The sequence below is a fragment of the Phocoena phocoena genome, chromosome 3 (genome assembly GCF_963924675.1).
Source record: "Phocoena phocoena chromosome 3, mPhoPho1.1, whole genome shotgun sequence".
NCBI classification, from domain to species: domain Eukaryota; kingdom Metazoa; phylum Chordata; class Mammalia; order Artiodactyla; family Phocoenidae; genus Phocoena; species Phocoena phocoena.
The window spans coordinates 148,230,667-148,255,554 of record NC_089221.1 but is presented as its reverse complement, the minus strand read 5'-3'; the positions used below and the strand labels follow the sequence as shown (position 1 = coordinate 148,255,554).

The window sequence follows — 24,888 nt, the reverse complement described above, 5'->3', positions numbered from 1 at the left end:
TTCTTGGCAGGTCTTGGTTACTTCACTGATTTCCTCCTTGGCAAAAAAGTTCAGCCTTTGCTAGGCAATGCTGTATCACCCATAAAGTTATACTCAGTTTCCCAAACATGAAGTAATCCTCACCCCCAGGTGATAGACATAAAAGTTATTGTGCCAAAATTCATTAATGGAGAAACATGTGCTTTTTTTGGAGTCCCCTCCCCGCTGCCTTCTTTTTAAGGCAGATGTGAACTAATGGAATCGCTTTGTTAACAGTAAATCTGAATATGACTGGAATATCATTATTTCAAATGCAAGCCATTGTCTTGAATATTCTGTTCCCTAAAATGAGCTATAAGTAACCTTTTAGGGTAGGTTAAATGATTTAAAACTTCTGCCATACAAATCCTAAAGTTTAGGAATTAATTGACCCCTTGGCAGTTCAAAACTTAGAATAAATTGCTCCTACAGTTTTAGTAGCTGAAACATAGTGTTAACTTGAACCTTAGGTTGGTGTATGTGTGTTTCAGGTTAGAGGGATTGTCTTTTACCCCATGTAGTTTTACTAAGACACTGCTTATGCATAGATCTTAGAAACTATATTACTTGTTACTTTTTTCCTCCCAACTATTCTTTATAAAGTATCTCCACATTTCCTTGAATAATTTCAGCAAGTCCTTTATTATAAGAAGGATGATGTCTAAGGTCAATCATTAATAAATAGGAACTCTGGAAGAACTTTGATCAGGTTGAAGATTTGGTGACATATATTATTTTATTTAATTCCCATTAGTAGTGTTATAATCGACAGTATGAACTCAGTTTTCTATGGCATTACAGTATGTGACACCACCTAACATAACCATTTACTCAGGCTGAAATAATATTTTAAAGTTAGGAGGAGGCGGATGTGAGGGAAAATAGAGCTATGGAGGAAAACCCTTTTTGACACAAAACCTCTATATCATGGTGGTCTACCCAGTGGTTCTTAAAGTGTGGTTTAGGAAAACCCACTGGTTGGCCACAAGAGTCTCCTCCAGATTTTTGTGGGCTAGATCTCTTAGTTTAAGGGATGATGTTTTATACTTTGGTACTTTCACTCATAGTAATAATAATAAAAATAATGTACCACGTATAGAGTGTTTACTTGTCCTAGATACTTTCAGCATTTTATAATGCGTTTTCTCATTTAACACTCTGGACAATACTTGAAAGTTAGGCCCTGTCCATATTTAAAATTGAGGAACCTGAGGCTCACCCAGGTTAAGTAGCTTGCCGGTGATCATACAGCCGGTCAGTAGTTGAGTCTGTGATCATCCTTATATTCTTCTGCACTTAATGCAACTTTTTGTGTGCTATGGATCAATGGTACTTCATCAAAATAGAGTTCGTTACCTCTGTTTTGTGAGTGTGTTTTATTCTGTCCTGGGTAGACACACAAAGCAGAGAGTTGTGTCGTGATCCGTGGGTCAAACAAAGGAGAGACTCACAGGCTTGGCTGTTACCCATGTGCCTGGTACAAAACCCTCACAAGCAGACTATAATAATTACAAGTACCCTCTTTTGAGCCCTCGCAGTATACTCATGAACCATGTTGTGTGACTTACATAGATTACTAATTGCATTTAATTCTTACAAGCTACCTGTCATCCTCATCTGTAAGGAGGGGAAACTGAGACTAAGAGAAATTTTAGAACTTCCTACATAGTTAAGTAGAAGACAAGGGATTTTAACTGAGGTCTGGCCAGCTCTAGGCTTAGTGTTGTTGTTTGTCATTTTCAAAGTAGAAAATTCCAGAAGAGAAGGAGAAAGAGGTATGTTGTTAAATGCCTACTGACTTTTCAAGGTGATCTTCTTCTCATCTTTGTCCAATTGCTTGAAAACTCTTAGTTGAAAAAAGCGTATGAGTTAAGATTAGTTGGCCTTGTTTTAGTCCAGTTATGGCAAAGGTAGTGCTTTAGAGGGTTTTAAGCCTATTGCCAAAAGATAAATTACACCCTGAACATCAAGTGGATGTTTTTGTCCCCCTCCCTGGTTGCCCATACACACAGCCTTGGAGTCTCTTGTGTTTTTTTCTCATACGCTTTGCAGGGTTGCCAGTTCACAGCACCTTTTGCTTTCTATCCTTCTTGCTCTACCTTGACAGCTCCAGTTCATGTGCTGGCTCCTGTCATCTATCCATTCCCATATTTGGCTCTGACAAGCAGATGACCTTGCCCTTCCACATTGACCCAACAGAAATTGGCTAATTTTTAAGAAGTAGGGAACCTGGCTTAGTATGGTCAACCCCTATTATTCAGGAAATGAGAATGTGAGGAATGAAGTCTGAAGAGAATAAGAATTCTTAGTTCTCTGCAAAGGTTCATCTCTCATGGGTGCTCTTGCCATACACACACGCACACACACACAGGGGGAGAGAGAAGAAGAGGGGGTAGGGTGGGAGGGAGAGAGTTTAGAGTGCCTCTCAATTGAGAAGGAATTCCTGGAAAACCTGAGGCACAGTCCTAAAAGAAGCAGCCATATTTCCTTTGCTATCTAGAGTCTTAATTGTTATTATCATCATCATCCTCATTATTATTAATGATGAGACTACTGTTAGGTACTTTGCCACAGTAATTTAATTTAGTCCTCAAATTGTCAAAACTGAGACTCTTAGTCCAAAGTCCATGCTCTTTTCGCCCTACCATGCCGTCAGATGTCCCTCAACAGAGAGTTGGGAGTTGTTATAATAGACTCAAGCAGTCAGAGCTCTGATGTCCTGAACTTGGATTTTTCTCTTTTGCCATCTCAGATTAGTGGCAAACTCTTTCATATAATATGCCTTTTTCCTTTTTTTATTCACTGGATTAAAGCCTTTGAAGCACTCTCCTTGGAACAGACCACTAGTAAAATGATGGTGTGTTGTATCGCACCTTATAACAAACCACATTTTATTCAGGGAAAGTGGGGAGCTTTTTTGTGGTTTGCAAACTTGATATTAACATTGTCCTAACCAGAAAATGCTGAAATTTGCCCACCCACCCAGTTGTGTTTAGGCTTCTAAAAATAATGTTATTCCTTCATACTCAGACATCTGTTTTCACTCTATTGCCAATTTAAATGCTGCTGTATACTCTGTGTATTGTGGCTACTTTCCCAGTATTTTGAAAATTTGCACAGGGTAAGGGGATTTTACAAGTTCTCAAAAACATGAAATATTCCTCTACAGTAGCCACACCACATGATGTCTAAGTGAAATGGCAGGTATCTGCATCATTAAAGAGGTGCACCTGTGTATGCCCCGCATTCCTACTGCTGAAGTTAAGATGATTGTTGAATTGCATTTGCAGGCCGAGCCCCTTCCTGGGAATGGTTGGGGAGGGCTCAGGGCTATCAGCATTGAAGATCAGCCTAGACTGAGACAACAGTTCCCGGCAATTTGGTGAGATTTTTTTTGGTCACAGCCTACTCCTTTTGGTCAGCGTTCTCCACAAATGAGAAAGAGCGTCACTGCTACCGTTTGTAGGCACTGTGATAAGCGCTGTGTGTACATAACCTCATTTGATCCTTCCAACAGATTGGAGAACGTATATATTATCTTTTACAGAGGAGGAGACTGCAATTCAAACAGTCCAAGTCATTTGCTAAAGCTGCTAATTGACCTAGGTATCTTCTACTACAATGGGCTGCCTTCCATTTTTAAAGGTCTAGTTTTTCTGAAAAAGTCCTGGCTTTTATATAAGCCAGTTGAGGTCGTCAGATATGATGGTAGGTAGTATTTTGGGCAGGCACAGTCAGCAGGAAGTGTTGCTTTCTTTTGTGGGTGGCCTTGAGAATTGAGAAGAGTAAAGTCTTAGGAATTACACCGGGTTGGTGTGTAACAAAGTAGTCAGCTCCCTGGTCTCATTTAGTGTCCCTTTCCTGGCATTTTGAAACAAACTGTACTTGTTTTGGGATTCAGGAACCTAATAATTTTTAAAACAGCCCTAGATGGGAACTTCCTAAAATGACCCATGAAAAATGATTTGGTAAGCCTTTTTCTTTTAAAATTCAGAAATGTATTTTAGAAAATAGGCTCGTTCTAAGTGTTGAGAAGCTAAGCCATTTCCTAACTTCTACTTGACTTAGAATGAAAGCCTGTTATCTAGCAGAGCTTTTGAGAGGTCCTGGCCTCTGGCTCTTGTTTGAGGGTTGGAGATACAGGGTATGGCTTGGCCTTTTATGTTGGGTAGTGTTCTCTGTCCAGACATCTTAGGGGGTGGGTGTATCACAGGCTGATCGTGTTGCCTTACCCAGTTTCTCTCTGCTGTGTCCTCAGGGCTTTAGGTACAGTAATAGATTATAACCAAGTCTCTTGGTTCTCAAAAACATTTTAGAGTAGTGGGAGAGCATGTAGGAAATTCTTTTTGGTATGGGGATTCCCATACGAAAGTTAAAAAAATTTTTTTCAAGCTCCCATGTGATAGTAAATAAATGTGCTTTTTCTATTCATTGAAATATTATACAGAGTAGCAAAGCTGCTTACTGATTCAATAACATTTTAAAGCAATTGTGTATGTTTTAAAACTAAGAACGACAATATGAATTTTGAAAATAACACCATATATATTGATAAGACAGGTTATGTATTCGTCTTTGTAATACTTTGGGTTTATGTGGAGTCATATTTAGCAGCAACCATCTGGGCGCCCAGGGTGTAGCCTGAACGTTGGTAACCATTTCCAGGAGTCACTGGCCATGAATAAGACTTGTTACCAGGAGGTCTGCCTCCTAAGTCAGCATTTTCCTGGTATGCTTAGCATGCTGACGTGGCTCAGTCACTCTAAAAATACATTATTTCTCTAAATGATTCCAAACATTGAGTTCAATTTAAGAAATTCTTTATATTCTGAATCCCTTTTTAAAAAGTTGCTTACAGACATATCTGTTGTCTACCTTGGTAGCGGTAGCCACAGTGGGGTAAATTCTTGGTTTTGTTTTGTTGTTTGGTTTTTTGTCTTTGAAATGTGGTTTTATGTCTGACATTTTACAAACTCAGTAGAGATGACGATGCTGGCTAAGAAGCTCTGATTTGGTAGCAGATGGACAGATGAGCTGTTTCTCGCTCATGGCACCTCCATGGTACCTCTTTGCATCCCCTGGATGTTGGAAATATGTGATCCTGGCCTCTCTCAAGGCTATGTATGGGAACTCTTTGAGGGCAGGGCTTATATTTCCAGGCTCCTGTGCTAAGTACTGAGGCCACAAATGAGGAAACAGTTTCCTGTTTAAGTATACATGTATCAGTGTCTCCAATCCTCCATTTCTTTTTCTGTAAAATGAGGACAATAATTTTGGCTTCAGAACTGTGATGATTAAATTAACTGTAAACTATATAAAACACATAGCATAGTGTTATGGAAGCGTGGTACCTGGCATAACATTCAGTAAATTTTAACATTTCAGAGCATACAGAAGCATGTTGCCTTCAAAATAAGAGGAAACATGGTTTGTTAGATGTCAGCAGAACCAGTAATTAAGTGCTTATTGTGAATAAAGATGAGATTTATCTCCTTTCTTCACTAAAGCAACTAATTAAACTTTTAGCTACTCAGATAATTAGCTACTCAGACATGTCTTTTGAAGTAGATCTTGAACTCTCAGGTATAGCCAACTGTAGTCCCTATTGTCCCCTAAATTCAAGGATCAGGAATTTATACTTTGGTTATTCTTAGTGTATCTTTTGATCCTGAAAATCCTTGACATCCATTACCAAAGGTTAGGTCTTCTAGTGCTCTGGGCATGACCCACTTCCTCTTTAAACTTTGCCCACTGGTCTCAGGCTGTTGGCTGTTTAAGATCCCTTTAGGCCTGCAGCACTTACAGTTTTTAATCACTCATTTGGCACTGGTATTTTATCTGGAGTTGTTACTGATCTTTTTACGTGTTCACTGCCGCAATAGCTAGGGCTATACTTTCTTTGTAGACACTGCATATTTTAGTAGAAAAAGCATGGGCTCAGAGTCAGGAAGAACTGGGTGTGATTTCCAACTCATCCAGTTACTAGTTTTGTGGCCTCAGGCAAGTTAAACTCTTGTTTCCTTGTTTGTAAAAGGAAAGGAACTGAGGACTTCCTTCCAAGGTTAATGTGTGGATCATTTAACCAAACAAACATATGATTAGAGTATATCCAATTCCAGTTACTGCGTGCCTGTGTATTGCAGTTGCATCCTTTGAAAGCATTATGCCTTCCTGTCAGTCTTTTCATCCCCATGCCTGGCACAGTCAGTACCTGGAATATACTAACATCTCAGTAAGTGTTGAACGAATGATGAAAGAATGAGAATCCAGGGCTGAAAAGTGCCATTCTTATTCTAAAGGAGCTTCAGTCTGGTAGAAGATTAAAAATGGATAATAAAATTCTTGCTATAGTAGTTGGCATGTAGTGGTTGTCAATATCGTTTCTCAGTGATCAGGACAATCAGTGCTCTGGATGGATACACAGATTGTTAGTATATGCTTAATGTTAGTGGTCTTCTGCCAGATATTTTAACTGGCATTAGAGAGTGACCCAATGAGTTACTATTTATTTTATGTTTTGGGTGCAAATGGCATTCTTTAAACGTATTGAATTCTGTCTAGGCCATTTTTTTCAAACCCAACCCAAACTCATTGGAAATCCTGTGACAGTTGCCAGATGGGCAGGGAACATTTGAGGAAAAATATTGTTGGGCTAATGTCTTACTTGGAAAAGAGTGTGATTCCTATCCACAGACAGTTATGCAAACCAAGATGGAGTATCAGTGGTATGCTGTTTCTGGAACCCCAAAGTCTGAACCCTAATAGAATAGTTGATTCACAAAAACTCATCTGTTGCCTCCTTTTTCCCTTAGACTATAGAATCTAACTGGCGGTGTGGACGACACAACTTGCAGAGGATTCAGTGCCGCTCTGAAAATAGTAAAGGTGTCTACTGTTTACAGTATGATGATGAAAAAATTATCAGTGGCCTTCGAGATAATTCTATTAAGGTGAATGACTGCATTTTGTATGTATTATTTTTAGAATTGTGGTTACATGTTAGACATTAGATGTAACAGTCTCTCCATTTCCTCCTGATTGGTTTTTATCTGTTCCACTCAATCTTGGCAGCTGTCTGCGTGGTTCTAAAGAACTAGAGCCAGAGCGTTTCCCTCTACTAACACTGGACCCTTGGATTTTCTCGCTTCTTACCCTTCTCTAAGCACATTCACTTTCTGTATTCCGTACTTAGGGGCAAGTAGAAAATATCTCAGTATCCACAGGGCTCTTGATCTCTTGGCTAGCTGGTAAAAGTGTTGCTGACTTGCATATAAATGAAAATCATTACCTTTTATGGTTTCTGTGAAAGGCTCAATTGATAACACAAAAGAATGATAGAGCAATTTATATTGTTTTTATTTACTTTTCAATAGTAGATAAACTGGATCATTTCTCTGTGTTTAATGTTTAATGGCTCTAATAGATTTTGTTTCACATTGTTTGTAGCTTACTTTCTCATATTTAAGACAACATTGTGGGATAATTTTACTTTTAGTTATAATTTACATGCACTTTTTTTGGTGTAAAGTTCCGTGAGTTTTGACAAGCACAAAGAATTGTGCAACCACAACAGTTATTATCAAGATCCAGAATAGTTCCGTCATCCGCCAGATTCCTTTGTCCTGCTGCTTTGCGTTTACCCATTTTTCCCCGGGGTCCTGACAACCACTGATGTTTTTTTCTGTCCCTATAATTTTGCCTTTTCAAGAATGTCCTGTAAATGGACTCACACAGTATGTAGCCTTTTGAGTCTGACTTTTTATGCTTAGCATTGTGCATTAGAGATTCTTCTACATTGTTGCACATAACGATAGTTCCTTTTTATTGGTGAGTAACATTCTGCTTTATGGTTACACCACAGTGTGTTTATCCATTTACCTATTGAAGGACATTTGTGTTTACAGTTTTTCACAATTATGAATAAAGACACTGTAAACATATGCATGCACGTTTTTGCGAGAACGTAAGTTTTCAGTTCACTTGGATAAAAACCTAGGAGTGGGATTGCTAACTGATACGGTAAGTGTACGTTTTACCTGTGAAGAAACGGCCAAGCTGTATTTTCAAGTGGCTATACCATTTTACATTCCCATCAGCGATGTATGAGAATTCCTTTTGTTCTGCATCCTGGTCAGCCCTTAGTAGTCTCAGGGTTTTTTTTTTTTTTTTTTTTTGATATTAGCCATTTGAATAGGTATGTAGACATATCTCATTTTGGTTTAAAGTTACATTTCTCCAGTGATCAGTGATAATGAGCATCTTTTCACATCCTTATTTGCCATCTGTATATTCATTGGTGAAGTTTCTATTCAGATCTTTTGTACAATTTTAAAATGGGTTCTCTGTTTTCATATTATTGGGTTTTGAGAGCTCTATATATATTATGGATACAAGTCCTTTTTTAGATATGTTTTGCAAATATTTTCTTCCATTCTGTGACTTGTGTTTTCACTTTCTCAATGATATCTTAAGTAGAGCAAAAGATTTTAATTTGTCTAGTCTAGTTTGCCAGTGTTTTCTTTTATGCCTCATACTTTTGATGTCATATCTAAGAGTTCTTTCACTGAGCTTTTTGAATCTGTAAACTTGTGTCTTTCACCAGATTTCAGAAGTTTGGGCCGTTATTTATTCAATTTTGTTTCTGCACCAATTTCTTTCTCCTCTCCTTCTGAGACTCTAATTACACAAGTATTAGATCTTTTGATATTGTCTTACTTTTTCCCAATCTTTTTTCCCTCTCTTTTCTGGGTAATCTCTCTTAGCCTGTCTTCAAATTGACTGAATTTTTCATCTGTATTCTGCTATTTTCCCCCATTGAGTGAATTTTAAGATTTCAGATATTATATTTTATAGTTTCTATTTCTCTACTGAGAACTTCTCTCTTTTCATTCATATCAAATGTGTTTATCTTTACTTCATGGAGTATAGTTACAACAACTGCTTTGAAGTCTTTGACCATGACAACATTTGGGTAATCTAGCTTGTCATGTGTTGATTGTCTGTTCCCCTGAGAATTGGTCACTTTTCTTGGCTTTTGAATGTCAAGTAATTTTGGATTGTATCTTGTACATTATGGATGTTGTATTGTAAAGTCTATGGATCCTGTTATAATCCTCTGGAGAATATGTGTGAGTATTTTTTTAAGCAGGTGGTCAGCCTAGTTAGGGGGGTTGGTTCTAATCTCTTTTCTGCTTTTTGCCATGCTACTTTGGGTCTGTCTTGGGCTTGCACTACTCAGAGTTTAGTCTGAGACTTCAGTGGTAGTTTAAATATCAGGGCACTTTTTCCGGCCTTTGATGTGTTGGCTTAGTCTGTCCTGTGCATGCACTGCTTAAGGGCAAGCCCAAGTCATGTGTTGTGTGGGTTCTCATATACAATTAGGGAAGCCTTTTTCTTTTTTCCAGCTCTTTCCTGTTTTGGATTTCCCTAAGTCTCTACAGCCCACAAGGATCCTTTCTTCATTTTCCTTTGGCCAGAAAAATGGGGTTTCTCTTAGAATTTTAGTTACCTGTTCCACTGCTCTGCATTACATCTCCATGACTGGGCTTGTCCTTTGGATCAAAGCCGTTTGAGAAAAGAGAAAAAGAAAATAGGGTCTTTCGCACATTCTTTGGTCCCCAAAGATTCCTTTTTCAGCCTTTCTGTCCAGAAAGACTGGTTTCTCAGATTGTAGCTGCCTGTGCTGCTGTAGCTTCACTGTGCAGTTCCTTGATCTGGACCTGCCTTTGGGTCAAGACCACAAAAGAAGGAAATGAGAAAACAGAAAGAATGGTAAACTCACCCCATGTGGATCCTGTCTCCAGACTCTTACCCCTTGCTACAATGTATTCAATACGATACTTGCTTTCTCCTGGCTGCCCTTCCCCTCACAGTTTTCAGAGTCCTCAGCTAGTTGTTTTTGTATTTTGTCTAGAGTTTTTAGTTACAATCACCTGGGAAGATAGGTTGTAGTGGGCTTTCTCCCCTTGGCCTTGTTTTCTATATTCTTTTACTTTGGGTGAGTTAAAAGGTATTTTTGCTTGTGTGTTTTTTGTTTTATAAAATAGTGGAATTTCAATAATTCCAATAACTGGGGCAAAAAATCACTGAATTATAGAATATAAAGAAACTGTTTTGTTGGTTTCCTATATGTATTATAGTGTTTCCCAAAAGGTATTCTGTGGATGTGAATCCAAAGGATATTGCTTTGAAGAGTAATTCCCTTCAAAGAAATTTAGAAAACACTGCATGCTGTATCCCTTTCTTAGAAATTTACAGGTTACAGTAGCATATAAAGGCTCTGAGAAGACATACAGTAGAGACACCCAGAGTTTTCCAACTTTGAAAACATATTTGACCACAGAACTCTATTTTTATGTAATACTTATTGATAGTCCTAACCTGTGGCCACAAATATGCTCTTGAAAGTGTTATTATTTAATTTTGGCAGTTCTCCTTTAAGGAGTAGGTAAGAATGGTTTATAATGACCTTGTCAAAGCATGGGCTGGCCATGGGCTTGCATTTCACTTACGCTGGATGTTTCTAAAGAATTCTCTTAATAGAGGCATACCCATGCCTAAATTAGGCCTACACTTGATTTATAAGACACGGAACAATGGAGCAAAAATACGCTTTAGAGAGCTCATCTAGACCAATGGTTGGAAACCTTCTGTACTTCATTCTGTTTCAGTCCTTGATCAGCTCACACTTTCAAAATAGCTGTGGTTCTACTAGGTCAGAAGTTAGAAGCAAGCCTTACTATTATAGAAGGACACTTAACCGTCTGTAGTGCTTGTAATATCTTGGCCATTTGTAGTAAACTTTAGGGACACTGCAAATTGTGATAGTACTTTTACAAGGGAAGAAATAGTTCCATAGACTCTCTTTTTAACAAAACAGTCTTTGAAAAAAATCACTTTCCATCCCCCCATTATTTTGGGACATTATTGAAAACTTGGAAAACACTGGAAAGATCAAAAGAGAGGAGAAAAACGGCATTCAGAGTACAAAGCCAACTATCAACACTTTACTTCCTTTTAATCTTTTTTTTTAAATATACATAATATTTATGTCACTATAGAGATGACTTTTATTCTGATTTTTTTAAAAAAGTAACTATAATAAAGCAGTGTGTTTTCTCATTAAAAACTCTTCATAATTTACTTTGAAGTTATTCTGAGATGCTGAACACTTTTCATCTTTAAACTTTCATAAACAAATGTAATGGGTTAAGGGATGTGCATTTCTAAAAGCTCTTAATAGATACTGTCACGTTGTTTTCCAGAGGGTGAGCCAACTCTTTTCACAGAGTTTATTTAAAAATCCTCTATATAAAGCTGTTAAGTATAATGGGCACAGTAGTTATGGGGACAAAGTAAACAAAGTAGTGTACCTATTCTGGAAGTCATTCAGTATTGCCTCTTCTTCTCCTCTTGTCATTTACCACCTGTTTGATGTTTACTGCTCTTATTTACTGTAACACAGCTTTGTTTTGTTTTATGATTCAGAAAATAAGGTATGAAAAAACATTGATCAGAATGTGATATACTAAATTACTGTTTGTGTTTGTCTCAATAGATCTGGGATAAAACCAGCTTGGAATGTTTGAAAGTGTTAACAGGACACACGGGCTCTGTCCTTTGTCTCCAGTATGATGAACGTGTCATTGTGACTGGCTCTTCTGACTCTACAGTGAGGTGAGTGATTTGATTTCACTGGCCTGGACTTCTGTACCTTCCACAAGGAGACAGATTCACCTCCTCTTCTGCGATAAAGTACACACATGCTCTGTATATGTTTTTGTATGCTATATTTCAAAACCATTTTTGGTGTAGGTACATTTGAACAAAGTAGGCAGGAAAGCTAACTTTTGTTAAGTAGGTCCTATTCCCATTACCATACATTCTAGAGATGGCAACATGCCTTCCTGTAAAAGCACAGTACCTAACGGTATCAGGGTAGCTTTCTCCTGGGAGACCACGCTCTAGAGGAGAGGGGAAGGAAGCAGGTGTTCTAGGAGTGTGGTGGACAGTAAACTACAAGTACCAAAAGAATCAGAAGCAGAGATTTGCAGCACTTTTTGAGGGACACAAATAATGTGCCCGATATTTTGTATAATGTTATTCTATTGAATTCTCACATCAAGCTTTCTAAAGTAAGTAGTATCTTCTTTTTTATAGATGTAGTATTGGGAAATGGAGGCCAGAGAGGTGAATAATTTACTCAGTCACATAGTTAGTTAATTTCGAGCCTTGAATTTATAGCACTCAAGACTATCTTGATATTATGTAGCTTTTCCAGTGATGGAGACACTAGTTTTCAGATGCCACCCCAGGGGCAGAGTGATGAAGGTGGAAGTGGCAGTGTTCTACAGTAGAAGGGAAGCAGTGACTGCTGGTTGGGAATTGAGAGTAGAAAGGAAACATTATTGGGATCTACTCCTAAACCACTGGGACAAGGATGTTTTTCCATACCAGATGGCTTTGGATTTTGCTGTAGTGATGCGTTCACCAGCACCTAGAGATAATACAGTAAAGCTTCAGCTGGACTGCTGGTAGCCTGAGGAAGGCATGGCATGGGGAGGAAAGGAAATGCCTCTTCTAGAGTGAGTCAGAGATTTGAAGAGGATTGCTTTACAGGCACACCTAAGAGATTGAAATAGTCACCAGCATGCCTAGTATCCTTTCCCTGACTCAGTGCTTCCAGGCTGCTGCTTCCACGATAGGTCATGTCTCGGCCTTAGAAGCCTGAGACTCTCTTCGTCTGCTCTGCACGAACTTGTCCCCTTAGGAGATTGGGGTTACAGAAAAGCTATGATGTGAAAGGGCTGCCCCTAAGAAGCCTGTATCTCAAGGGTGAGGCAATTGGAGACATGTGCTTTGCCCGTAAAGCGGTTGGGTAGATAGATGGGTGTGGTGATTGATGAGACCCACAGCCTCCAGTTTGCAGTGGATAAATAATAGACTCAAAAGCTTGTCAGACGTCAAAAACAACCTTAAGCTTGGAACCCAGCCACCAAGCCATCTTCTCTCTGTCATCTCAAACTCACTGCAAAGCCCACTTCCTTGCATCATTTTTTGCCATCAGCACAAGGCCGCAAACACCATCCCTGAATACCTGGGCAGGAGTCAGAATTGGCCTTCTTTTTTTTTTTTGCGGTACGTGGGCCTCTCACTGCTGTGGCCTCTCCCGTTGCGGAGCACAGGCTCCGGACGCGCGCAGGCTCAGCGACCATGGCTCACGGGCCCAGCCGCTCCGCGGCACGTGGGATCTTCCCGGACCGGGGCACGAACCCGTGTCCCCTGCATCGGCAGGCGGGCTCTCAACCACTGCGCCACCAGGGAAGCCCTGGCCTTCTTTTTTGAAACCATCTTACCATTTCTTCACAAATAGAAAAATTGCTTCTGGGGGCTCCTTTTAAGCATGGTGTCAGGTCCCAGTCACCAGATACACGTGAAGTCCACACCTCCCCAGCCTGCTACTAAAAATGGGCCCAGAGCACAGACACAGGAATCTTTTCCTGGTTGTCTCGATAGTTAAGCATTGTGCTTTTCTGTTCTCTAGAGTCTGGGATGTGAACACGGGTGAAGTTCTGAACACGTTGATCCACCACAACGAGGCTGTACTGCACTTACGCTTCAGCAATGGACTGATGGTGACCTGTTCCAAGGACCGCTCCATCGCAGTGTGGGACATGGCTTCTGCCACTGATATCACTTTACGCCGTGTCCTGGTTGGCCACCGTGCTGCTGTCAATGTCGTAGACTTTGACGATAAGTACATAGTGTCTGCCTCTGGGGACAGGACCATCAAAGTAAGTGTGTCTGCAGTCATAACTCTGCTTGTTCCCATCCCTTTCAGAACATAGAGAAAGCAGAGGTGGCTTACACCAACCTCGCATCTGGCAAGATCTTTATTCTCCTCTGCTTGTGCTTATGAGACCTCAAGGCATGCTCATTCTTCATGCTTCTCAAGTCGCAGGCAAGGTCGTAGAAAAGGGTCATGGGGTCCAGACCGAGAGCAGTCCTCTATTTCATGAAAGGACATTGTTGATAACCTTTTTAAAGGGAAGAGAACTAACCTATGGGACATGTACCGTGTGCTGGAAGCTTCCGGTTACTGCCTCAGTCCGCCCTCCCAGCACTCTGCGGAGCCACAGTTTACAGGCGTGGCACAGAGGACTGTGCTGGAGACCACATTAGCTAGTTAGTGCAGAGTTCAGATTTGATTTATTCACCCAGTCTTGAGAGCCTGCCATGCCATAGACCCTGGGCTGGATGCTAGAGATATGACGATGAACAGGACATGTCCCTGCCTCCAAGGAGCTCCACGTGTGGTGTGAGGCAGACGTGTGAAAAGCACTTGTAGTCTAGGGTGATCCATCGGGTATGGTGAATGCAGTGCTGGTTCCAATGTACATGTTAACTTATTCAAATTTTAGCTTTCCTTATATTTTTATAACAGCCTTATTGAGATATAATTCACATACCATAAGATTCATCATTTGAAAGCATACCATTCAGTGGTTTCGTATATTCACAGTGTTGTATGGTCATCGCTAGTTTCAGAACATCTTTATCACCCTCTGAAAAAACCTCATACCCATTAGCAGTCAACCCCTATTCTCTCCCCCCAGTCCCTGGCAATCAGTAATCCACTTTCTATGGATTTGCCTATTTGAGACTTTTCAGATAAATGTTATCATATATATGTGGCCTTTTGTGTCTGGCTTCTTTCACTTAGTGTAGTGTTTTCAAGGGTCATCCATGTACTTTGTAGCATGAATCAGACTTCATTCCTTCTGATGACTAGAAAAATTCTGTGTGTGGATGCACCACATTTTGTTTATCCGTTCGTCAGTTCACGGACATTTTGATTGTTTGCACATTCTATCTGTTATATATAATGCTGCCATAAATATTTGTGTACAGATGTTTGCGTGTACGTATACTTTTAATTCTCTTGGGATGGTAACTCTGTGTTGAACATCTTCAGGAATTGCCAAACTGTTTTCCAAAATGGCTTCACCATTTAACAATCTCGCCAGCAGCGTATGGGCTCAGAAACCTTCCTTTTATGACCCGTACTGGCCAGCATGCTAGTATCTAGCCCCACAGATCACAGACTAGATAGCATCAGACTTTTAGATTTGAGAGAGTCTGGAAGCTGAAAAACTAGGATTTTTGGCACCTCACCAGTCAGTCACACCAATTTGTACGAGACCAGTGCCTGGAAGTCAAGAGGGTTTGGGCCTTTGTACAAAACAGATGTTAGGGCTTCCCTGGTGGCGCAGTGGTTGAGGGTCCGCCTGCCGATTCAGGGGACACGGGTTTGTGCCCTGGTCCGGGAAGATCCCGCATGCTGCGGAGCGGCTGGGCCCGTGAGCCATGGCCGCTGGGCCTGCGCGTCCGGAGCCTGTGCTCTGCAGCGGGAGGAGCCACAACAGTGGGAGGCCCGCGTACCACAAAAAAAAAAAAACAAAAAACAGATGTTGCAGAATATCAGCCCAGATATTTCTCCATATCCTTGCCAGCCCTTGTTAGTATGTGTGTGTGTGTGTGTGTGTGTGTGTGTGTGTGTGTGTGTGTGTGTGTGTTATAGCCATCCTGGTAGGTTTTTAGTGATGTCTCTGCAGTTTTTCTTTCGATTTCCCTAATGACCAGTGATGTTGAGCATCATGTGTTTATTGGCCATTTTTATAACTTGCTTGAAGAGACATCTACTTAAATCTTTTGCTCTTTTCAAAACTTAGATTATTTGTCTCTTTATTATTTAGTTGCAAAAGTTCTTTACATGTTCTGGTTACAAGTCCCTTATCAGATAAATGATTTGCAAATATATTCTTCCTGTGGGTTGTCTTTTCACTTTCTTGATGGTGTCCTTTGAAACACAAATAGTTTTAACTTTGTTGAAGTCAAGTTCATCAATTTTTTTTGTTACTTGTGCTTTTATTATCATATCTAAGAAACAGTTGCCTAATACAAGGTCACAAAGATTTACTCTTATGTTTTCTTCTGAGAGTTACAGTTTCAGCTGCTACGTTTAGATCATTGATCCATGTTGAATTAAATTTTTGTATACAGTGTGACACAGGGATCCAACTTCATCCTTCTGCCTCTGGATATCTGGTTGTCCCATTCAACTACAAATGCAGCTAATAAAAGAATTCAGGGAACATTGGTTACTTTGTGTCTCCTTATTTGGCTGGTATTAAGTGTGTCTGTGGACATCTAAGTCTTGCAGACAGCTTCACAAAAGAGGGGTTATTTATTCCACATACATAATATTAGGAGTGATGTGTCAAAACAAATGGAGCTATTCAAGAAACTATGCTGGAAAGGAAGAGGATGCAAAAGGTGAAGCCCTTTCACGTCAGTTACATTGGGTTTGACGTGTCACCTGGCCTAAAAACATAAAATCTGGCCCAGACCCTTCCCTCTAGGCAAATGAATGTCTGAACCATCCAGGAGATGTTCTCTTTGTGAAGATCTCAAGGTTTGGAGACTTCACAAATTCCCTCTGTATTTCATTCCAGTTTTATCACTCAGCAGCTAAGGAAATGTTATGCTATCCAATCTGTTCCCCAACCTCCCCAGCGTATTTCATAATCAAGTACTGTGGTCCTTCTTAGAAGTTCTGATTTTTTTTTTAGAGGTACATTGTGCAAGGGCTTTTCTGCATTTATTCTTAAATATATTGCTAATTTGTTGTTCAGGTCTGGAGCACGAGCACCTGTGAATTTGTTCGTACTCTGAATGGGCACAAGCGAGGCATTGCCTGTCTCCAGTACAGGGATCGGCTGGTGGTTAGTGGATCATCGGATAATACCATAAGGTGGGTAGAAGTTGGTGTGGTGACAGAATGGGCTCATTTTTGCCATAATGTTGACTTATCTCCAGTCCTGATGCTCAAAAGACTCAGTTTTGGGGGCTGCTTCAGATAAGAAAACTTTAGGTAACTTTTATTTCTCTCTCTGGTTCTGCATACTAAAGTGGGTAAATTGTGTATGCCCTGGGTATTCTTCCAAGATTCCCCCAGTGCACAAGGTTTTATAACCTCAACTCCACCCAAGATCACTTAATACTGTAGTGCCTCAGAACAGAGGATGCTCCAGCCTGATGCTCTCCTTTCCCTTACCAGTGAGCTCCTGCCTCTCTCCCTAACAGAGGGCAGTGTACTTTATTTCTCTCTCCCAACACTGTCATCAATTCCTGTTTGGTCATTTATCTTATCTCCCTTTTTTCTTCCCAACACTCATTGTCCTTGCTTTCTAATAAATATGAATGTCTTTAAGCACTTTTTATCTTATAAAGAACTTCCCTTAAATATCTACTTAATTACCCCAAGTCATTTTTCCAACTGTCCCAACATATTCTAGTAGCTTTTTTATAATCCAGTTGCCTGTTTGGGCAAAATAAGGATTGGGTTCAAGATTATTTTTTTAGAAAAAGAAAGAAAGAAAGCAAACACAATGTAGCTTTAACTGCCAAAAGTTTTCTTTATCATTTTAAGTCTTAAGGTATCATAAAAGTCAGTTGAGAACTTGAATCTTGGTTCTGTTGCATTCTTTATGCTTGGTATTACTTAATATTTCAGCAATAAACAATTCTTAACTTCCTTATTGGAACCTCCGAGCTTCTACAAAATAATAATGTGTACTGCTGAATAGTTTATGGAAGAGAACCACTTTGGAGTTATAGTGGCAGTGTTCTCTTCACAGTAGATTAGAGAAGCCATCATCACTGACACTGATGAGAACATTTGCTGAGGATAGAATATTCATTGGATGTATGATAGGTACTAGTGGGGAGGCTAAGAAAATGTCATTATAGAATTAATTTGCTAACTTTGTTTTGTACATGTTAGTTTGCTGTGGTTTCTTTTTTGCAAATAATGTAGTTAAATCAGTGATCATTTTTTAAAAATCTCTTTCCAGAATTGTTACATAAATCATATACAGAGAAAAAGGCTGGATGGTAGTCACTGGGTTTATATTTCTAAGACACTGCATATGCCTAATGAGAGGCTCCCACTCTGACCTTGTAATACTGTATCTAGGAAGGGGAATCCCTAAGCCTCCTCAGGAGAGGGAGACCATTGTGCTGGTCCACCAGTTCTAACCTTGGTGGTGGAAGCCTAACCCCCTGGGCCGTATTTATTATCTTCCCCACACCTACATCCTTTTTCTTCTTTACGGCCTGCAATCCCTGTCTCCCCCCCAGAATTCTTCCTAGACCATTTGGCTACTTGGTTTCATCAACTCAGACATCAAGAGCATGCCTACAAACTAAATGTAATTGAAATTTCTTTGTTGGTATTATTTAAATAATAACAACATGCATGTGATTTTTAAAAGTTTCAAACTATGTAAAAGGAAATAAAATGAAAAGCAAGCCTTTCTCCCAAGTTAGTTCTTAAAAAACACATGAATGGTACAAAGATACACACATATCTTCACATGTGTATAATGTGAACTGGGAGTGAGATAGAAATAAAGATTCCCAGGGTAGAGAAGATCACGTATGGATAGTTTGAATCATGCATAGGAAGTTGATTCACAGAAATCTGTTTTTCATTCAAGACTGTGGGATATTGAATGTGGCGCCTGTTTAAGAGTCCTAGAGGGACATGAAGAATTGGTCCGATGCATCCGGTTTGATAACAAGAGGATTGTCAGTGGGGCCTATGATGGGTACGTGTTTCAAATTTTCAAATGCACGGCCATAACTATATGAAGAGGAAAAATAAGTACTGCATATTAAGCAGCTGTGTATGTGCTAGGTCCCATGCTAGGTATTTCTTATGTAATGGCGGATGGCAGGTATTACTATACCACTTGATCAAGTGGGGACACTGAGACCCAGAAGGATGAATTAATAAGCTTATGCTTTTAACCATTATTGTAAACTCAGGGAGTAGCTAGTTCCTTGTCCCAGCACTAAATTAATCCAGGCTTTTTTTTTTTTTTTTTTTTTTTTGGTGAGTTCAATGATAAATTTCTTTTCCCCTTTTGGTGAATTGAACACATCCTCTTTAAAAAGCCTCATGACTTTTAAAATGAGCAAATGGCAACCGTAAACCTTTCAAGATGACCTTATATATACTTCACAGACGGGTTAGTTGGTCTGTTCATACTCCTATTATTAACTTTCAGCATTTGCTTAGTTTGGAGAAAGGTATCCTTGGAATTTCACAGAGAGCCCTAGCTTCTGTCAGCAGCACCTACTCAGCCCTAGAGAGTTTCCTGATTAATGAATTTGGTGACATAGATTATCAAGTCAGGAATTGAATTTAGATAATGTGAAGTTGTTTTCTTGTCTCCCTTCAAGCAATATTTCTTCACAATTTCAGCAGTTCTGAGAATGTGTAGGTCCTTATTTTTTCCAAATCAAGTGTAATTGGTTTAAATACCTTGTCAAAACATCAGCAGGTTCCCCATTAGCTTTTAAAATAGGCAGTTCGAATGCACTCCTTTCTGTCGAGGAAATGCTTGACAATATATAAAATGTTGACTTTTCCACTAATTGTGATTTCATTTTCCTTTCTAGGAAAATCAAAGTTTGGGACTTGCAGGCTGCTCTCGACCCCCGAGCCCCAGCTAGCACGTTGTGTCTGCGCACATTGGTGGTATGTGGTCTGTTGAAAGGGAAGTGCTTCCCTGTGCTGGCGGTTGGCCACCTGCAGATAGAGCTCCCTGAGCCTATCACTGGAAAGCTTCTGTACCTCACAGCATGCCTTCTGAGAAATGCGCTGTTCTGTTAATTTTATTAGTCAAAATCAGAGAATATTTGACATTCATATTTCTGTGAGCTCTTTTATAAAGAGTATTAACACAACTTAAAATATGAAAGCAGGCTTCCTCATTTGTAGGTGGACTGGTTTCCTCCTAGAACATAAAGTATTTCCTGTCTGCAAGTTTGGGAGATTTCCTAATATGGGTATCTGTGGTTGTGTTGTGTTTTATAACTCAGCACGTTTTTGTACTATTATGGTGGACTTTCCCCTCAATCTGTATTCTACGGATTATTGCTTGGCATATAGGAATACTTTATTTTTATATATTAATCTTGCTTTCCCAACTTTACCAAGCTCATCATTTCTAAGTCTGTTTACTTTTGTGTTTTTGAGGAGACAGTTGTTTGAAAATATTGATAGAGTTTTCTTATTTTCAGTAGTTTTACCTTCTATTTTTTCTCTCCTTTCATTGACTAGAAGAACATGCAGAACTTGAGTCAGGGCCATTCTTGTTTTCTTCTTGATTTTAATAGGAAGACTTCTGGTATTTCACCATTAATTTTGATGTTAGCTGTGGTTTGAGATAGATATGCTTGGTGGTGTTAAAAACACTATTCTTCTGGTCCTAGTTTTTACAGTGTATCAAGAATGGGTATTAAATATTGTTGCTTACCTTCTTAAGACCCTTTGTAAGATGATCACGTAGTTTTTCTTCTTTGACATATTAATGGGCCAGGATCTAGGACAGAAAGTTAAATTAAAGAAAAAGCCTAGAAGGGAAGGCAGAATCTGTATTCCTAGGGTGAAGGACAAAGCTCAATAAAGCTCTGGAAAGTTATTTAGGAAGCCTGGATAAGGAGCTGTATTTTCAGCCTGTGCCAACTCCCTGGTAGTGAGATAGGAGGGATTGTAAAGAATTTGTTTTATGCATAAAGCTGTTATGTTTCACAGGAACATTCTGGACGTGTGTTTCGGCTACAGTTTGATGAATTTCAGATCATCAGCAGCTCCCATGATGACACAATTTTGATTTGGGATTTCTTAAATGTGCCTCCCAGTGCCCAGAATGAGACGCGTTCTCCCTCCAGAACATACACTTACATCTCCAGATAACAGTCTGCACTTTACCTGTTTCAGGTGAGTACTTCCCCCACTTTTAATTTTGCTGATTGAATTCACCTTCCCTTTGGGGAAATTTTATGGTTTGGATTCCTTTCTCAGTAATAGGAACATTAGATGCATCACCTTTGCAGAGTTCTAGCATAAGGCTAGATCTTTATGGTCACATCAAAATAAGATATAAATCGGAATCCTGCTTATTGTGGGTTTTCATATTGGTAGACACCATGGTTCCTGTTTTTTAAAACTTTTCCCAGGTCATACCAATTTAGTACCAGTAAAGTCCTCCAAATTCTGTTTTGCGGTGCAAGGATCTCCTTTTTCTCTTTCTTTCCTGTCTTTCAGTTCTATCTTTTATTTTTTTAAAAATCACCATCAGGCAAACACTTAAAACTACCTCCCCTCCCCAACCCCCCATTACAATCCACCCACCACCACCATTCCCTGGGGTAGGAATCAAAGAAGGGTGTTTGTTGAGAGAGCCCCTAAAACTCGTTCTTCATCCATTAGACACAACAGGTACCCTGGAAGCCAAGTCCTTTGCTCCGGTAACAGGAAGACTTAGGGCCATAATAACATTGATGATGGCATGTTTTGATTACTAAGGGTGTCCAGGTAGAGGATGAGAAGCCTTACTTGGCAGTGTCCTTGGGACTGATGACCATGTTCATCTGGAGCAGTATTCCCAACTCTTGAGAATTTTGCGAGGGGGCCTGTGAATTCTGTGCACATTAAACTTTGTAGACTGAATAAATAATGTTTGTGCATATTTGTACTGTCATGTATATATGTATGTAAAGACTGTGTTAATAAAATTCATATTTATGTAAAAACATTACTTAATGCTTAGTAGCTTTTTGTCATTGTATATTTTCCTGTTCATTGAATATTAAAAATGTAAAGAAAGTCCATGTGTAGAATCGTGAAATTTTTTGGGTGAAAAGATAGGGAATCACTGCTTTCTAGATCACTAAGTTGACATCTTTTCAGATACTCCTTATTTCTGCTCCAGGAAGTTTATCTTATTCAGGGTCGGCAGGCTACAGCTGGAGGCCAAATTTGACCCACTGCCTTATTTTTTTTTATCCTTACCATAGCAATCTAAGAATAGTTTTTTACACTTTTAAATACTTTGAACCAATTAAAAGAAGAATATTATTTTAGAACATGTGAAAATTATATAAAACTCAAATTCCAGTGCCCATAAATAGTTTTATTGGAACACAGCCACAGCTCATCTGTTTATGTATTGTCTGTGGCTGGTTTCGTGCTTCAGTGGCAGAGCTGAGTAGTTGCAAAAGAGACTGTGTGGCCTAAAATACGTACAATCTGGCCCATTAAGAAGAAGCATGCGGACCTCTGGTCTTGCCCCTGTTCCACCTATTAGTGATAAACCAAGGATCTGCATCAGGAATGGCAAATGCATTGTTTCTTCATGCCAGCTCAGCTTGATCCGTAGTGACTGGCTGGTGTACTGCCTTTGGAAGGATGATGGGAGCCCACGTGGACCCAGAAGGCCTAAGTGCCTCGGTGGCTTGGCTGTGCCTCCCTGGCTATAGGATCTGAGCCACAGTAGTGACCTGTAAGCCACATACATAGTTGCCGTTCCTGGTCTCAACTGTGTTCATACTGGCTCTTGTGACAGTGGCCATCTCCCTTGCTGCTTTCTCTCTGGATAGATTCTTCACAAGTCAGTTGAGAAATTCACATGGCAGAATTTTTACGTTTATTGAATTATAGGAAATTACAGAGGAAGAAGGCAAGGATCTCTTTTTTGGGGGGTGGGGTGGCGCTGCATTTGATCTTCGTTGCGGTGCGCGGGCTTCTCATTGCGGTGGCTTCTCTTGTTGCGGAGCACAGGCTCTAGGCGCGTGGGCTTCAGTAGTTGTGGCTTATCTAGAGTGCAGGCTCAGCAGTTGTGGCGCACGGGCTTAGTTGCTCCGCGGCCTGTGGGATCCTCCTGGACCAGGGCTCAAACCCGCGTCCCCTGCATTGGCAGGTGGATTCGTAACCACTGCGCCACCAGGGAAGCCCGGCAAGGATTTTTTGAGTGATTGCTCTTCCCCGCCTCAACCTCCCTTTGCCCCAAACCAAAGAAATACGTAAGGAAGGAGGAAGGGACCCAAATGAAAACTGATTTCCTCCTTCCTGGTCTCTTCTTCTCCCTCTTCAGCCCACCCTTCATCCTGTTACCAACTGTGGTCATCTTAGCCCTGCCTCTCCTCTTCACTAGCTTCCTTTTGTTTTCAGGAGCAAGGCTTAGCTAAGATTAGCTAACAGAAATTTCAATATCTAGCTCTTACCTTCTGTCCTCTCTACCCTCCCCCGCCCCAGCCTTGCATTCTTCCCTCCCAAAAATCCAGGGCTCCAACCAGACTGAATTCTGTTTAATTTCCCTAATTACACTTCAGTAGTACAGACCTCTGCCACCTCCCTCCCCTTGCTTGTGTTGTTAGGGTTTTGTGGATACCACCACACCCCCACTCCTTTACTTCATCTGACTTAATTTATTATTTGGTATTGAAATAATTTGCATGCCTGTCTCTCTTACAAAGCGTGGAGCTCCTTTTATTTTGGAGCCCCAGTATCTAATAGAGCACACAGTGTATTATGAGTGCTTGTTGACATTTGTTGGTCAAGTGACACCCGGGGCCAACATGACATCTCTGTGCTCTTTCTCCTGGGCCAACAAGAATTTGCCCATAAGTAAATATGTGCGAAACTGCAGTGTATTCATACACCTTCCACAAACATAAAGATAATAGCTCAGTAAGAAATTGGAATAAGTTGTCTAAAGTGGCATAGTCAAGTACTAGATATATTCCTTACATATAGACAGGTACCTAGATGTACACATCTCCCTCTGCCCTGCCCCCTTCACCTTCGCTAAGCCCCATTGCTGTTTTTGAATCAATTTTATTGAGGTATGATTTTTGTAAAACAGATTGTACCCATTTAAATTAGACTGTTTTGTGACAAGTTTTTACAAATATATACACCCCTGCAATTTCCTCCACACTCCAGGTAAGAATATTTTTATCACCCCCCAGAAGTTCCCTTGTGTCCTCTTTGTAGTCAGAGCCTGATCCCATCACAGCCTTAGCAAACACTGACCTGCTTCCTTTCACTAGATTAGTTGACATTTTCTACAGCTGCACTGTCCACTTTGTGATGTTTTTTAAATTTTTTTATTTATTTAATTAATTTATTTTTGGCTGTGTTGGGTCTTCGTTGCTGTGCGTGAGCTTTCTCTAGTTGCAGTGAGCCAGGGTTGCTCTTCACTGCGGTGCGTGGGCTTCTCACTGGTGGCTTCTCTTGTTGCGGAGAACAGGCTCTAGGCACACGGGCTTCAGTAGTTGTAGCACATGGGCTTAGTTGCTCTGAGGCATGTGGGATCTTCCCGGACCAGGTATCAAACCCGTGTCCCCTGCATTGCCGGGTATATTCTTAACCACTGCGCCACCAGGGAAGTCCCTGCACTGTCCACTTTGATAGTCACGAGCCGTATGTGGCTGTTAAGCTCATGAAATGTGTCTGGTTTGATTTAGGAACTGAAGTTTTAATTATATTTGAATTGAATTGAATTGGATTTTTAATTGTATTTAATTGTACTTCATTTAAACTTAAATAGCTACATGTAGCGGGCTTCCCTGGTAGTGCAGTGGTTGGGAGTCCGCCTGCCAGAGCAGGGGACGTGGGTTCGAGCCCTGGTCCGGGAAGATCCCACGTGCCATGGAGCAGCTGGGCCTGTGCGCCACGGCTGCTGGGCTTGCGCTCTGGAGCCCGCGAGCTGCGGCTGCTGGGCCTGCGTACCACAACTACTGAACCCTGTGCACCTGGAACCTGTGCTCCGCAGCGGGAGAGGCCACCATAGTGAGGGAGCCCGCGTGCAGCAATGGAGACCCAACACAGCCAAAAATTTTTTTAAATAAAATATAAAAAAATAAATAGCTACGTGTAGCTAGTGACTACCGTGTTTGGATCAGCATCGTTGTAAGAGTTTTATACGCTTAGGTTTTACATTTAGGTCTTTGATC

At 40.3% G+C, this 24,888-nt stretch overlaps 1 protein-coding gene across 2 annotated transcripts in view; it reads left to right on the top strand.

The window, feature by feature from the left end:
* The window catches only part of FBXW11 (F-box and WD repeat domain containing 11), a 123,597-nt gene extending 102,752 nt beyond the window's left edge, over positions 1-20,845 (top strand). For both annotated transcript variants that reach the window (XM_065874102.1, XM_065874103.1), the window contains exons 6-12: positions 6,831-6,968; positions 11,576-11,694; positions 13,562-13,811; positions 16,713-16,831; positions 18,579-18,689; positions 19,546-19,624; positions 20,684-20,845. In XM_065874102.1, the coding sequence (XP_065730174.1) occupies positions 6,831-6,968; positions 11,576-11,694; positions 13,562-13,811; positions 16,713-16,831; positions 18,579-18,689; positions 19,546-19,624; positions 20,684-20,845 (978 nt within the window). The remainder of the gene's footprint in view (positions 1-6,830; positions 6,969-11,575; positions 11,695-13,561; positions 13,812-16,712; positions 16,832-18,578; positions 18,690-19,545; positions 19,625-20,683) is intronic.
* The last annotated feature ends 4,043 nt before the right edge of the window (positions 20,846-24,888 follow it).